Genomic DNA, 16,460 nt, shown 5'->3' with positions numbered 1-16,460 from the left:
ACTTCTGTTGGAAGCAGTCATCACTTTCTCAGTAGACATGTTGTAATTCTGTCACTGGGTATGTGATAGCTGCAACTAGCAGATATGTCATCGAGAGACACAATATATAATGTACTTACCTTATTTGTCAGACAATCGTTGAAATCCTTCTTCATGACAGACACAGAGACACGGTCTTGAGGTCTCTTTGGACCACTGACAGAGGTCACCACAGTTGACAAATCTAATTCTACGACCTGTAATATATAAAAAGTAATATATAAAGATATATATAATTTATATATTTATGTATGTACGCTATCATCATAAAAAAAACATAACAAGATTTTTATAATTACTCATTATGATTATACACTTTGACAACTTGACAATTTGACAACAATCATATTGGCAAACTGTCAAGGTATCATTTTTATTAAATTTACCTCAGAGAAAATTGGATCTTCTTCAGCATTGGTGTAATCACGGAACTGTTTTGTGGCGCGCAGATAAGCTTCAATTATCTTTATCTTTTCATCGGAACGATCTGAAAACGAAAAAAGTAATTTTAAGGTAATCTTACTAATATTATAAATGCGAATATTTTTTTTTTTTAGGTTTCGGATGAAAGGAGATTGCATGTAGCTGAAATGCGTATACAAAGATGTGTGGTGTGACAAGGAAGGATAAAGTTAAAAATGTGTATATTAGAGGAAGTTTGAAAGTAGCGCCAGTGATGGAGAAATTGAGGAGTAAAAGATTAGCGTGGTTTGGACATGTTATGAGGAGGGATGATGATGATATAAGCAAAAAAGTAATGAGATTGAATGTGGATGGCTAAAGGGTAGGGAAGACCAAAAAAAGTATGGAATGACTGTGTGAAAGAGGATATGCGTAAGAAGGGGGTAGACTCGGATATGACGGCTGATAGAGATGTATGGAGGAGTACATACTGTGCCGACCCTCGATAGGGATAAGGGCAGGTTGATGATAATAAATGCGAATGTTTAGATATATTTATAGATCCCACTGAAATTTAACAAAGATGTAGAACATAGTCTGGAAGAATACATAATATAATTGCAGAGTTAGTTTATTTTTTGACTACTGTTAATTTTTTTTTTTTACTTACTAGTCTGCACAAGATACTGCAGTGATCTGTTATCAACAGGGAAATGTGCGACAGTGGCACCGAACTCTGGACACATATTAGCAACAGTCGCCCTGTCAGCTATACTGAGTGCCGCGACTCCGGGTCCGAAAAACTCCACAAACTTACCAACAACACCGAGAGAACGTAGATGCTAAAATACATAGAAAAATCGTAAAAAAAAAAAGAATTAAAAAACTGGAATAGAGGTAAAAAAAAACGAAAAATCTTACAGTTTTTTATTATCAACAGATTATCTAATACAGTTTAGATTTTTTGTCAGAAATTATTACTATAACGAAAAAAAATAATAATTTTCAAGCAAACACGGATTCATCGACACAGAAGGGACTATAAATAAGTGACTAGCATTTTTACATTAAAAAAATATATATAAATAATTTTAAAGTTACAATACATTCGATTGCAACCGATTATTGTCCTTATTTTAAGCTATTTCCGTTTAAACTGGATGAAAGAGAAACCTCTACAAGCGAGAGTCATTTTTCACTCTACAAGCGAGAATAATTGTCTACTATTAAAGCGAGAAACTCGGGTTGGAGCGAGACCTCTATAAGCGAGAAAAATGTCGCAGTCCCTTGGTCTCTTGCTTATCCAAGTACGATTTTATGGATTATAAATGCAGATGGATGGATGGATGTTTGTTTGAAGGTATCCAGAACGTCTGAACGGATCTTGATGAAATTTCTCATAAAAATAGAACATAGTCTGAAAGAACATATAGGATACTAATTGTTTTTTTTTAAACAGGGCAGACGGAGTCGTGGACGACAGCTATATCTGTAAACTTACCTTAGTTATAGTTAGAACTAAATCTGTTGAAGTTGCTAATGGATTTAATTCACCAACCAACTTATAACCAACAACTTTAGGTAGCAACATACTTATTGCTTGGCCTAACATTACCGCTTCCGCTTCGATACCTAGTGGAAACATGGTTTAAATATATATTTGTAGTCAATGAATTACATTCGCAACCCCATTTAAACCGAACGTCCTACAGCAAATTGTCACCATAGTAACCATCGCCTATCGGTTTAAATTCGACCATAATCAAAGATTAAAAAAAAACTAATATTATAAAAGCGAAAGTTTAGATGTATGTTTGTTACTCCAAACGACTGTATGGATTTTGATGAAATTTGACATATATGTAGAACATAGTCTGGAAGAACACATAGACTACTAATCAAGTATTTTTTATTTCTCCCCAGACAAAGTAACAGGCGACAGCTAGTATCTTTATAAAATACATCTCCACATTAATTTTAACTCTGCCAAATTTTACGTTCATCGCTTTACATAACATATTTTATTCCATGTGGGTAACGAATTTAATTCCTTAACTGGACTCAATATACAATTGTAAGAAACATTATTGACAAAAAACTTACCACCAACCCCCCATCCGACTACCCCTAGACCATTAATCATTGTTGTATGACTGTCCGTTCCTACTACTGAATCTGGATGTAACACATCATTGGTGAACACCACTCTTGCTAAATATTCCAAATTAACCTACAAAATACGCAATTTGTTATCCCGTGATGTATGAATGTGTTACATTTACATATGTACATTTATCCTATGTTGTTACGGTGAAGGAAAACATCGTGATGCTGCACATATCTGACAAACACAAACATATGTGTCAAGTCTTGCACTGGACAAGCAATCACTATCACATACTCTCACTTATAGACTCCGAGAGAGTGCTGATGATGATCTGACCCCATGAGACCCCTATTTTAGTTCCGCTATTTCGCCGTATTCAGGTGGTCGCTTGTTCGTTTGCCACTTAATAATATAAAAAACAAAACTTGCTGTCTCTGGTATTGTCCTAGAGAATGAAAGAGACGACAATAAGTCATATAACTTACTTGATGTACAATTCCAGATCCAGGAGGAACAATCAACATATTATCAAACGCTTGGGCACCCCACTGGAATAAATACAACATCTTACTAATATCATAAATGCGAATGCATGGATCTTGTTGAAATTTGTCATACATATAGAACACAGTCAGGAAGAACACATAGACTACTATTTTTTTTAAAATTCCGCGCGGACAGAGTCGCGCCCTACAATTATGTTTAGATGTATGTTAGAAGATATCTCCAGTACAGCTGAACAGATCTTGATGAAATTTGTCATACATATAGAACATAGTCTGGAAGAACACATAGACTACTAATCAATTTTTTAATTATGTTCAAGTTTTTTTATTAAAATAAACGGACGAAATGTCCGGCGACAGCTAGTTCAGTAATAATAATATACACTCTCATAGTTAATTTCTCAGTCATAATTCTCCAGAACTTATAGGCTTCTATATGTTCTATATGTGAAATACCAATACAAGCTATAAACTCGAGTAAATTAAAAAAAATTGCCATTTTGGTATTTTTTTTTAAATTAAAGACTAAATAATAATTTAAATACCTTTAAAAATTGAAATCTCTCCTTGTTCCTCTGAAATTCTAATTCTTGGTTTTTATTTAAAGCATCAGGTCTGCAAAAAAAACAAATTAGTAAAAAATAATTGTAATATAAATCACAATTTCACAAATAGAATCGAACCTCGAGCGAGAAACCTCTTAGCGTGAATCATTATTGACTCCATAAGCGAGAAACGTCTAAAAGGGAGTCATTGTCCGCTCCATAAGCGAGAAACCTTTATAAGCGAGACATTGTTGACTCCATAAGTGAGAAACTAGTCTTAAAGCGAGAGTCATTGCCCGCTCCATAAACGAGAAACTTTTATAAGCGAAAATCACTGTCCGCTCCATAAGCTAGAAACTAGTCTAAGCGAGAAACATCTATAAGCGAGTCATTATTCGCTCCATAAGCGAGTCATTGTTGACTCCATAAGCGAGAAACTTCTGTAAGAGAATCCTCTTTAAGCGAGAAAAGTATCGAGGTACCTTAGCCTCTCGCTCATCTAAATTCGACTGTAACATAATACTTACGTTCTAGCAAAATCAACTTGAACTGAATGGTCAATCACCAAATCCGCTGGACAGATGGGGTTGATTTTATCAGGATCACCACCTAGATCCTTCACAGCATCCCTCATGGCTGCGAAGTCTACTACTGCAGGCACCCCTGTAAGGTCCTGGTGAAAATATATATATAGTGACACCACTGTGGGGGCACGGTAAATTTAAGATTTATCGTGGGGGCACAGTGAATTTAGTTACACGATTCCACAACTAGCGCGTTTGTTGCGTGATGGTAAATTTAATATAGAATTACGGGGACACCAATGTGGGGTCACGACGAATTTGATATACATTTACCATGACTAGAGCTGGCTAATTTAAGGCGTTCTAGAGCCCTCATATGGGAGTCATCAATACAAACCTGAAGAATAACTCTTGCAGGCTTAAAGGCGATTTCCACACCGCCCTCAACTTTCTGATTTGTCTCCCAATCGAGTACATTCTGAACATCCTTCTCCAGTACTTGGAAATTATCACAATTCCTCACACATGACTCCAATAATACCCTGATGCTGTACGGCAAACGATCTGTAAAAACACAGTTATGACGTCATTAAAGGATTTCTTTATATTTTTTTGTAACCGACAAAGGTAGAGACAGTGACAGCGTCAAGCTATGACCAGGTGGTGCCATCGCTCAGGACTCTGGCCCAATTATGCCCGGCGGTCTAACGCACCGTAGGTAGGTATTACCCCAGAAGGTGTAAAATTTCTAAGTTTTTAAAAAATGCCTTTTATTTTTTTTAATACTCAGAGGGGAATTTTTATTTTATTTTTCTGGTGACCCTTGTGACCACCCCAATCATCCCCCTTCCTATGTACGTAACCTTTTGGGACACCCTGTATACATTAAACCCGAATAAGCAAGTCTAAGGTTATATATTGCATATAAAGGTTTCTCTCTAATCCGAGTTCCTCAAATCTCTATTCCAAGAAAGAGGGGACACACAGAAAGAGAATATTTCCCCTAAATGTCTGAAGGGTTCAGTCAAAAAGATTTGTTTTTTAAATTTAAAAATAGTGTTTACCTAATATTATAATGTTTGGACATGTTATAAGGAGGGATGATGAGGATGATGATATAAGCAAAAAAGTAATGAGATTGAATGTGGATGGCTACAAGGGTAGGGGAAGACCAAAAAAAGTATGGAATGACGGTGTGAAAGAGGATATGCGTAAGAAGGGGGTAGACTCGGATATGACAGCTGATAGAGATGTATGGAGGAGTACGTACTGTGCCGACTCTCGATAGGGATAAGGGCAGGTTGATGATGACCTAACTAATATTATAAATGCGAATGTCTGGATGGATGGATGTTTATTAGAATGTATCTCCAGAACGGCTGAACAGATTTCAATTAAATTTGATATAGATGTAGAACATAGTCTGAGAGAATAAATAGAGTACTTAATTCCGCGCGGACGGAGTCACGGGCGATAGCTAGTTGTATATAATCTATGTTAACTCACCATATTTACTGCCAAATGCATTTAAGTCATAATATTTGAATGTTTTCCCATTGATATTTATATCCTTAAGATATTTATTGTAAGGGTTGCTTGTGGCTGAAAACATAATATAATTTTGTTACTAGTTAAAAAAAAATAGAAAATCTTACTAATATTATAAATGAACAAAATCTGGTATAGACGTAGAAAACATAGGTTACTAATTGAGTTCTTTTATTCTGCGTGAATGGAGTCGCATTTGTCAACTAGTAATAAATGAAATCAAATCTATATAGTTTGTATCTAGTTTATGTTTGATAAAAAATGACAAAACCTAACCTTTTCTTATCTGTCTTAAAATTAATAATTCTATGGAATTGATTTTTAATAACTTTTTATTTAATATGTATCTTTTTAAAGGAAAAAACTGCAATTTCCTCCACATATCTAGACATTTTGTTATCAATTTGACATTTAAGTGTAAATATACGAAAAAAAACTGTCTTTATCATTTTTTTTTTCATTTCTTTCAGTAAAAAGTTTTTATATGTTTCGTTTTCTATTAAAAAAAATCGATCATAAAATTATTTATTTTCTATTTTTATTAGATAATTAATAGCTACTTATCAGTCATATAATATTTCTATATTTATAATAATAATATAAACATAAAATCTATCTGTTGGGGTGCTTTTTAATCTGAAATAATATGGCCATCAATATCAAAAAGGTAATTAAAATTGTTTATATGATGAAATATTCTTATCTGTTATTGAATAATAATTATTACACGTTCTTACGTAAAACTATTTAAAATTCACGAATAAATTAGTTGTGAAACTGAACGACAGTTTACGTTGACCTTAGCCTACCGAATTTAAAAAAAATCATAGTCACAGACCTTCATAGGTGCTTTACGAACATTAGTAATTTATTCAACACTTATAAAGTGATCAAAGGTTAGACGTAATATTTTTTGGCAAATTTATTTAAAACTCTACATCTTTAGGTACATTTAAAAAAATGCTTTAAGAAAATAATTTAATTAATACTGATAAAAACTACATAACCGTAATAGTAAGAATCTCTAAGAATATCAGGCCATATAGAAATATAAGCCATTTCGAGAATTAAAAAAATACAAACCCGCCATAACGTTCAGCCTCTCAGTCACGTAGCCACACTATATGAAATGATAGACCGGTGAAATATATTATATTTATGGATATGTTGATTTAACAAACAATTAGTCGCAATACATATAAAATGTAAATTATAAAAAAAGTTGACATGACACAAAATTCATTCACCACTTCACCACGCTTGATAATGATACTGGCGGATACGTTCGAAAACTAAATTTTAACTGATAAGAATATGATAAGATTAAAAAAAAAGCAAGATTAGACGTTCTTGTGTTTATTTTTGCTTTTAGCAAGGTGTCATGATATGTAAATTGACATTATATGTAACGATATAATTGGCTATACTGTAAAAAATTCAATTTAATAAATAAAATGTCGTGATAAATCCATTGTTTTCAATTTTAATTACAGTGATAAGTTTAACTTCCTATTGTTTTGCTTTAATAGCCACGCAATAAAAGTTAATTTTCCTTTTCTTCATGTTATTGTTAAATCGTGTTTTCACCGCCGAAACATCTATACAAAAACATCACCATACTTAACAGTTGAGTAAAATATATCATATTTTCCTTATTTCATTACCGTTTACTTGTTTCTCATCGTTAAATGATTTGCCAGAGGGATAAAGGTGGATTAAGGTAAAGGGGATTTTAATTTAAAAATGAAAAATAAAAACTGAAAACTGCTGATAAAAAATTTCTGAGTTCTGAACGAAAAAATTATTTTGTATATGGCAATACAACTTGACAAGCCGATTAGAAGTTTGAAATTGACAAATTAAAAAAAGTTCGTTGCTCATGTTTTCAGCATTTTATGTTTTCTATTATTATAAACTTTGCAGTGGTTTACAATATTAATCGAATATAATTTATTATTGTGCGTAAAAAATGGCTACGTTCGATTTTAATTCTATAAATTCAGCGCTCACAGATACCAGTAAGCTGGAAACTGGTGTGGATTTTTCCGGAAAATCATTGAAATTGGACACAGAAAAAGATGGTAGGAGAGTGTTATTTTACGATAGTTATTATTAAAATAATGAAATTTGTTAAATATTATTTACATCTGTTACATTAAATCAAACATTTATCTTTAAACTACGTTATAATGTTTGTTTATTCCAAACATAACCTTATTCAGTTAATAATATGTTTTAATCTTAAAACCACTTATTTTGCTTCAAAACTACTTGCATATTTGATGTCGTTTTTGAAAGAATTTCAAAATATTGATACTTTGAAATTCTTTCAAAAACGACATATATTTTTACCGTACCGTACGTAAAACCGAACAATTACAGTATAGTTGTAATCATACGTATCATTCTGTTTGAGAACAACACGTATGACAAGGTTCATTGCAGTTGAATTCTACAGTATTATAGTTCTTTTCAAATATCTCCATAGTTCAAGGTCATCCTGCAACCCGCTTTGGGAATTACCTGTCAACTGTCTTTTTCAGCACAACCAATTATCGATGCAATCAATGCATGCCCTAATTTACAATATCTAACATTAACCGGTAACACTCTTGGTGTTGCCGCTGCGCAGGCCATCGCTAAAGCATTAGAGCATCATCCGGAGTTGAAGATAGCCAGGTTCTCTGATATGTTTACTGGTAGGATGAAAACTGAAATTCCTCCTGCTTTGGTAAGTTTTTTTATGATAACTAGTACTCAAGCACTATCCTATTGAGAAGTAGAGCTTAGAATACTCAACAGATGAAAGCGGACTAATTTGATACCACCTTTGTAAATTTTTGTGGATTTAACACTAAAATTGTTGACTTTAATATGAATATATAGTAACTATCCACATGTGTGGTTGACACAATCTTCAGGAGACTAATCGTCAGCTATACATCCCCAATGACGGTCTCAGAGGCTACTCTAAGTTAGACTAGGTGATGATGTATGCTGGTCCAGTGCGGGTTGATTTTATATCTTTGACTTTCTCAGATATGTGCAACATCACGAAGTTTTCCTTCACTGTAACATCATAGGATAAAACGGTGTAAAATGTATTTTCTTTTCATCAGAGTGCTCTCGGAGAAGGTATGATAACAGCAGGTGCCCGTCTCTCCGTGTTGGAGCTAAGTGACAATGCATTTGGACCTATTGGAGTACAAGGACTAGCTAAGTTACTACAAAGTGATGTTTGCTCTCAGTTGCAGGTTTGTTACATTAAAAGGTTTAGTAATATTACAAATGCAAAGGTATATATATATATATATACCTTTGCATTTATAATATATATATAAATGTTTACACTTATATATATATATATATATATATATATATATAAATGTTTGTTTGAAGTTATCTCCAGAATGGCTGAACGGATCTTGCAGAAATTTGGCATAGATGTAGAACATAATCTGGAAGAACACATAGACTACTAAGTTTTTTTTTTAATTTTGCACAGACAGAGTCACTATAGCTTCCCACTGAAGGTCTCGGAGTCTACCCTAAGTGAGAGTATGTGATAGTGAATGCTGTTCCAGTGCAAGACTTGACACATATGTTTGAGTTTGTCAGATATGTGCAGCATCACGATGTTTTCCTTCACCGTAACAACATAGGATAAATGTACATATGTAAATGTAACACATTCATACATGATGGGATTACAACACAGGACATGCTGAGCCACTAATGTACAAAGCTATTATAATATTCCAGGAACTCCGTTTAAACAACAATGGTCTAGGAATAAAAGGAGGTAGAATTCTGGCAGAAGCTCTCTCAGCTAGTCCTCGCAAACTGAAAGTGTTTATAGCTGGCAGGAATAGACTGGAAAATGATGGTGCTACTGCCCTGGCTAGAGTTTTTCAAGTAAGTACAGTGTGTCTATTTAAGATAGATTAGTTTGTTAATTCACTAGATATGGGTTGAGTACCACTTATGAATCTTACTAATATTATAAAAGCGAATGTTTGGATGGATGGATGTTTGAAGATATCTCCGGAACAGATGAATGGATTATGTTAAAATTTAACATAGATGTAGAACAATCTTTCCAAAAGTGTCAAGTTGCGGGTTATAGTAAAAGTTTCGTTAATAGTTAGTTTAGTTAATAATTAATTAATTTAATTTGAAGTTATAGTGGTTTTTAAATATGTGAAAATATGGGGGCGGTAAAAAAATATTTATTCTCATATTGGGCAGTTGACAAGTTTGGGAACCACTGATGTAGAACATAGTCTGGAAGAACATAGGTTACTTATTAAGTTTACTTTTTATTTCCGCGCGGACAGAGTCGCGGGTTACACCTAGTCTGCAATAAATACCAGATGTAATAGTATAACTAAATTATAGTACTTATTAATTTTATAACAAGATTTGATTCTCGACACTCCGACACTATCACGTCCATTAAGTACAAAATTAATTCTCATACAAAATTAGTTCTATACTTTTTTTTCCAGGATATGGGTACATTAGAAGAGATAGCGATGCCACAAAATGGTATATACCATAAAGGTGTGTCAGCACTCTCCGAAGCGTTCAAACATAATCCTAATTTAAGCTGTTTGAATTTGAACGATAATACAATCAGCTCTAAAGGTGCTAAGGCGATCGCGAATGTTTTACCCGGGTAAGTAATATTTTTTACCGTTTACTACCACTTTCTACCGTTTTCTACCGATTACTACCATTTATTACCAAATCCTAAATTAGACTTTTTTAATATTAATCATGCTTAATATTATAAATGCGAATGTTTAGATGGATGGATGGATGTTTGAAGGTATCTCCGGAAGTGAAAGGATCTTGATTTGTCATACATGTAGAACATAGTCTTTAAGAACTCGTAGGTTACTAATTAAGTTTTTTTTTAATTCCGTCCGGACGGAATCGCAAGCGACAACTAGTCTTACAAATATTATAAATGCGAATGTTTAGATGTATGTTAGAAGATATCTCCAGAACAATTGTATGAATCTTGATGAAATTTGTCATACATATAGAACATAGTCTTGAAGAACACATTGGTTACTTTTTAAGTTTTTTTTTTAATTTCTTACATTCAATATTTTTTTTATTTTACAGTTTAAAAAAGTTGAAATCAATAAACTTTGGTGATTGTTTGCTGAAGAGTAAAGGTGCTAAAGCACTCGCTAAGGCTTTCAAAGACAATTCAATGTTATTGGAGGTGAGTTTTATATAATCTTTACAGTGGTAGAGCCCGCTTTAACATCTTCACTGGAATTGTCCCGTCTCGGTGAACTGCTTAACCCCTGAGCCACAGATGTTTTCTTTACTAATTTTCATTTAGAACTCAGGCTTAGGAAATGACGTGACATGTTGATTGGGAAATTAACTTTTTTTATTATATTTTCAGTCTGTAGACCTAAGTTTCAATGAAATAGGTCGTGAAGCTTGTATGGAGGTGGTGGAGGCGGTTACAGCGTTACCTGATGCTACAGACAGACTGTCCAGAGTTGTACTGGCGGGTAAATATACTGCCAATATCTACCGATTTTGAAAAATTTGTTGTGAAAAAAAGATGTCCCAAATTTCTATCGATTTTTACCAATTTTGTAACTTTTTGATATTTAAGTAGTCTTAAATTTCTACCATTTTCTACTGATTCTTACCAATTAAGTATTTTTCTGTATCTCTAGGTTTCTTCTATAATTTTTTACAAATTTTGTAATTTTTTTCTTATCTAAACATGTCATAAGTTTCTACCAACTTCTACCATTTTCTACCATTTCTTACCAAATTCTACCATAACTGTAATTCACATACAAACTTTTTAGGTAACAGTCTCGGTGATTCAACAAATAAGAAGACAATGAAAGACAAATTGGGTCCCTCCGCTGAACTCAGTGATGGGGACTGCAGCGATCATGAATGTAAGTATATACAGCAGAGACAGGGTAGGGGACATACAGAGGTAATGTCCTTCCTCTGTACACGTAGTCTATCCATCAGGTCACATTTTACTCCTCTTTCCCTTCTAAAGTAAAGTAAGGATGCATAAGAAGGGGAAATATCGCATTTCTGTCTCCTACTCTGTCGATTTAAGGTTAAACCCATCTGCAAATGAAATTGAGCAACAGTCAATTCGCTATTTTGGCGAATTGAAGCGGTTGCTTCCTCCAACCTATGCTGTGCCTTAGGTCCCCTTTTCATATAGGGAAAGATAGGGAAGGGAAAATTTGTCGGAGGAGAGGACTAATAAGAAAGGAGGAAATATTCTATTTCTGTACGTTGACTTGCAATCCCGTGATGTATGAATGTGTTACATTTACATATGTACATTTATCCTATGTTGTTACGGTGAAGGAAAACATCGTGATGCTGCACATATCTGACAAACTCAAACATATGTGTCAAGTCTTGCACTGCACCAGCATTCACTATCACATACTCTCACTTAGGGGAGGTACAGAGACCCTCAGTGAGGACATATAGTGAGCTGATGTTTCTATTCCAGTTGTGTCAGGTTCAGAATCAGGAAGTCAATCATCTGAAGGTTCAGATGATGAAGAGGAATCGGAAGACAGCGCACCTGAAGATGCACAGCATATAAATACTATTGTGGAATTAAGTAGAGAAATTAATTTGGATAGCTCTGGTAAGTTATTACGGTTCCTATGTAAACTTATGTAACTTCAAAATTACAGATTTTTCTAGAGACTGGATTTAATTATGTGTATTGAGTTGTATTTACTAAAAATTGGTAGCTTTTGGTAGTTTTTTTTAATGTATGTTAATAATTTTATTTTGTTACTTTCATAGCGAAAATTTCTTACTGTTTTATAACTTAAATGAAATTTTATCGACTATAGTAATAGCTGTTTATTAAATAACTCTACTAAGGGATGATTAACTTCTCTGTGTACAGCAGTTCTGTAATGTAAATTTTTCATACTTTACAAAAAATAACTTATGCCTAAGTCTTGTTTTAGGAATTGGTTGATAATAGTCGAAATTATTCGAATCCAACACCTTTAAATTTACTAAAGTAACTACTGTTACTTTTAACCGTTAGGCTATTGGTGCTTCTCATGTTTTTTTATAGGAGAAGGGGGCAAACGAGCAACGAATCGCCTAATATTATTTGATCCGACCCCCATGGACATCCGCAACGCTAGAGGAACCGCAGATCCGTTGCCGGCCTTTAAGGAAGGTGTACGCTCTTTTCTTGAAGGCCCCTAAGTCGTAACTGTTTGGAAATACCGCTGAGGACAGGGTGTATTTAACACTAAGGGCTTTCCTTAGTGACTGTGTTATTTATGTATTTTTAGGTATAGAAGAAGTAAAAACCGATGTGGATATATTTTTGAAATCGCCTACAATTGAAAATTTGACTCGTCTAGGAACAAATGCTGCTGATGTTATAGACACACATTTACAGGTAAAATATTTATATAAATAAGAATGTATGGATGGATGTATGTAAGAAAGTATCTCTAGTACAGCTGCATGGATCTTGCTGAAATTTGACATAGATGTAGAACATAGTCTGGAAGAACACATATACTACTAATTACTTAAGTTTTTTTCCTTAATATTTCTCGGACGGAGTCGCGGGCGACAGCTAGTTTATAATTATTTTTTTATTAAAATTAGCTTTATACACTTTTCCATAGGGACTTTTGTACGCAAGGCAAAGTAAATCCTTTGGATCTAATATTGTTAGCGTCCCAGGTATCGAGTAGTGCGCGACACAGCGTTGAATCGTCGACGCTAGTCGTGTATTTGAATCTTTGCGATATTGTAGTCGCTTGGATACTAAAAACTTGTGTACTTTTTGTGACTTTATTGTGTTTTGTGCCAAAAATAATTACAAAGTTCACATTAATCATGTTTTTAGGTGATCAAAGATCCATCAGATCTGATAACCGCGTACGTGGAAGCCACCTTCTCCGTGTCAGGTTTGTCAGAGGAGAGTCAGCTCGCTCACCAAGTGGCGCTGGACCTGTACCCCATTATGTTGAAGCGAGCTGGACAGCAGCACGCATCAGCATGGCTGCTAGCTAATACTATGCTTAGGGGACTGGGGTTGATTAAGGTGAGTCGGTAGTTTTCGGTAGGTTTTAGTAACTTGTGGTAGTTTTTATTAAAACGACTTGGAAGATCGGTGAAGTTTTGGTAACTTTTAGTTATAATTAAAGATTTGGTAGTTTTTGGTAAGTTTTGGGAATTTTTGGTAGAATTTACCACACAGGAAATTTATATTTTTCGAGTAGCTGTAACTCGGTGTCATTTTATTCGTATTCTTCTCCAGGGTGTCATTATGTTACAAATGACACTAAATTTTAATTCTAAGGTAGTATAGCATATTTTCGTTTTTTTTTCTTACAGTCAGAAAACAAACAGTACAGAATACGGTGGAAGACGTCAGGTTGTTATCGTATGCTTGCAATTGCAGTCACTTCCCCCACATTCCCTGTACCACTCAGAGACACTCTGAGGTTCTTTATCGCGAGTCGTCTGACCAGTCTCGCTGACAGGACTATAGTGGAACAACATCCGCAGTTGTATACATCGTAATCCACATAAAAACACATTTGATTGTAGTCCGACAAAGTTATTTGGGTCATTGAGACGTTTTTGTCCGGTTAGTTATGTCAAAAAATGTATAAAACTCGTTATGCGACAGTTATGGGCCTGGTTATGGGACCGGGATTTCACAGTTAGCTTAGACAGAAATAATGTTATTTAGGTATAATGACAGTTAAGACAGTAGTACGACAAGGATATTGTGACATTGTCACTTATATTTGCCGGGTCAGATAATTTTGTCGGACTATATCGATAGGAACACCTAAAAGGAAGTGAAATCGGGTTTTACTTTGTCATAGGTCAAAATTCTTATGAAAATTTCAATTTAAATGAATTGTGCTGGCAACACTAAAATTCAAAATTTCACCGAAATGGCAATAAAATTTATGTTCTCGTTTGTACCAAATTTTGTTGGAATTTTAACCAATGATATAAATTAGTTGATCATATTTAAGTTGAAAATTTTGTAAGAATCGAATGTAAATTAATAAAATTTTGACACAAAACGATGTTTTATTTCTTCCATTTCCCCTTTTTTCCTTTTTAATAAGATATTTTTTATATAAATTAAGAAAAATACTTTTCGTATCTTTAAGGTCAAAAACATCAAAATATAATTTTATAGAGAATTAATAAACCGTATCACAATTTGTTTCTGCAAAGAATTAAATGTTATTAGGTTTTGTAGTAATTTAACATGAACAATGGCAACATTTATTAATATGTCAAATTGACTGCCAATTTCGTTGACAACTTGACATTTTCCAAATAAGATATGACCTAAAGGTCTATGTTACCAGGTCATAAAATTAAAAAAAAACTTGACATTGATGACAAAAATATAACCTCTTTAAAGTGCGCATACGAAAAAGTTTTTATTTTATGGAAAGTTTAACTCAATTCTTTGTGAGAAGTTAAAAATTGTTGCAGAAAACATAATTTGTATGTTTTAAATTATTTTATGTAAAGGTATGAGGAAAGAACTTATTATCGAAAAGAAACAAAAATACCTTAATATTGAAAATTTACTTATTGGTTTTTGCTTACAATAATAACGTTATGAATTAAATTACATTCGTCTATTTGTTCATATCAAATCAAAAGTTGTGTTTATGTTTATAAAATCAATGTACTTTACTATAAAATTTATCATGGGATAAAACACATTCGAAACATAGAAAGTGAGGACAATTTTATTTGTTTATAATTTAAATATTGCTAATTAGAAAGTTGGTTGTTGCAAAATTATAATTGTCTAATAATTAAGAATTACCTGCGTGTTATAATTATTTTTACGACTTTCTTAAATATTTTTTTCAGATAAAATGGCTGATGCATTAAAATTGCAACTGCAATTTGGTGGTGGTGCAGAATTGCTATTTGATAAAATAAAAAAGCGGGAAATTGAGTTACCACAGTTAAATATTTATTTACCAGATTCTACAGATAATAAATGGACAATAAGACATTTATTAGTTTGGATTAAGGATAACCTTTTAAGAGAAAGACCAGAGTTGTTTTTACAGGTATGCTAAAAAAAAATTTCTGCAATTTCTTTTATTTTCTTACTAAGTTGGTGTGTTTGTATATAAGTTTCAAGTCCAGTGAATAAGTTTTTCTTATTTTTCGTTTTAAATAAGTTTTTTTTTTACTTTTTAATCTGTTTCAGGGTGATTCTGTGCGGCCAGGAATACTGGTATTAGTAAATGATGCAGATTGGGAACTTTTTGGTGAATTAGATTATGAATTAAAAAATAATGATATCATAATGTTTATATCCACATTACATGGAGGGTAATTAAATGTTTAATTATTTCTAATTCCTTTTTTTCACAAAGAAAGAAGGGAATATTTATGTAGAAATGCACCTTAACAGTAATGGGGGTAATTGACTGTGGCTTTGATTTAGTACAAGCTCAAACACCCACAATAGGCATATCCTAGCCAAAGTAAAAAAAAATCTGATGTTTTTCATTTTAAAGAAAATTTCTAATTAAATTTAATATAAAATTTTTGAAGAATGTAAAGTAATGAGATTGAATGTGGATGGCTACAAAGGTAGAGGAAAACCAAAAAGTATGGAATGACTGTGTGAAAGAGGATATGCATAGGAAGGGGGTAGACTCGGATATGACGGCTGATAGAGATGTATGGAGGAGTACATACAGGGCCGACCCTCAATAGGGAT

General features: G+C 33.3%; 3 protein-coding genes across 3 annotated transcripts in view; 2 read left to right on the top strand and 1 right to left on the bottom strand.

Annotated features, from left to right (window-relative positions):
- Positions 1–5,735, bottom strand: part of LOC106125993 (cytoplasmic aconitate hydratase) — a 26,777-nt gene extending 21,042 nt beyond the window's left edge. Inside the window, exons 1-10 of the mRNA XM_013323409.1 lie at positions 5,630–5,735; positions 4,521–4,687; positions 4,127–4,272; positions 3,600–3,669; positions 3,034–3,096; positions 2,545–2,671; positions 1,943–2,073; positions 1,112–1,283; positions 426–526; positions 120–236 (exon numbers count right to left, since the gene is read on the bottom strand). Of these exons, the coding sequence (XP_013178863.1) occupies positions 120–236; positions 426–526; positions 1,112–1,283; positions 1,943–2,073; positions 2,545–2,671; positions 3,034–3,096; positions 3,600–3,669; positions 4,127–4,272; positions 4,521–4,687; positions 5,630–5,735 (1,200 nt within the window). The remainder of the gene's footprint in view (positions 1–119; positions 237–425; positions 527–1,111; positions 1,284–1,942; positions 2,074–2,544; positions 2,672–3,033; positions 3,097–3,599; positions 3,670–4,126; positions 4,273–4,520; positions 4,688–5,629) is intronic.
- A 1,823-nt stretch (positions 5,736–7,558) lies between these two features.
- LOC106126043 (Ran GTPase activating protein) lies at positions 7,559–14,415 on the top strand. The gene is made up of 12 exons (XM_013323505.1): positions 7,559–7,752; positions 8,215–8,402; positions 8,791–8,925; positions 9,434–9,586; positions 10,180–10,349; positions 10,805–10,907; positions 11,097–11,208; positions 11,518–11,613; positions 12,198–12,338; positions 13,012–13,121; positions 13,581–13,778; positions 14,072–14,415. Exons 1-12 carry the CDS (start codon positions 7,641–7,643, stop codon positions 14,258–14,260), a joined length of 1,707 nt encoding a protein of 568 aa, XP_013178959.1. The 5' UTR covers positions 7,559–7,640; the 3' UTR covers positions 14,261–14,415.
- Positions 14,416–15,098: 683 nt separating this feature from the next.
- Positions 15,099–16,268, top strand: Urm1 (Ubiquitin-related modifier 1). Its single transcript, XM_013323418.1, has 3 exons — positions 15,099–15,241; positions 15,593–15,798; positions 15,942–16,268. The coding sequence occupies exons 2-3, from the start codon at positions 15,598–15,600 to the stop codon at positions 16,068–16,070; spliced, it is 330 nt and encodes a 109-aa protein (XP_013178872.1). The 5' UTR covers positions 15,099–15,241; positions 15,593–15,597; the 3' UTR covers positions 16,071–16,268.
- Positions 16,269–16,460: the final 192 nt, after the last annotated feature.

The sequence above is a fragment of the Papilio xuthus genome, unplaced genomic scaffold (assembly GCF_000836235.2).
Source record: "Papilio xuthus unplaced genomic scaffold, Pxut_1.1 DF825355.1, whole genome shotgun sequence".
Lineage (NCBI taxonomy): Eukaryota > Metazoa > Arthropoda > Insecta > Lepidoptera > Papilionidae > Papilio > Papilio xuthus.
This window is presented reverse-complemented; position numbering and strand designations above follow the sequence as displayed.

Excerpts from the sequence above, each read along its gene's own strand:
- Urm1 (XM_013323418.1), top strand. The coding sequence starts at position 15,598 with ATGGCTGATGCATTAAAATTGCAACTGCAATTTGGTGGTGGTGCAGAA. Across the intron at positions 15,799-15,941 it reads GACCAGAGTTGTTTTTACAG|GGTGATTCTGTGCGGCCAGG; the intron begins GTATGCTAAAAA and ends AATCTGTTTCAG.
- LOC106126043 (XM_013323505.1), top strand. The coding sequence starts at position 7,641 with ATGGCTACGTTCGATTTTAATTCTATAAATTCAGCGCTCACAGATACC. Across the intron at positions 9,587-10,179 it reads CCCTGGCTAGAGTTTTTCAA|GATATGGGTACATTAGAAGA; the intron begins GTAAGTACAGTG and ends TTTTTTTTCCAG. Across the intron at positions 10,908-11,096 it reads ACAATTCAATGTTATTGGAG|TCTGTAGACCTAAGTTTCAA; the intron begins GTGAGTTTTATA and ends TTATATTTTCAG.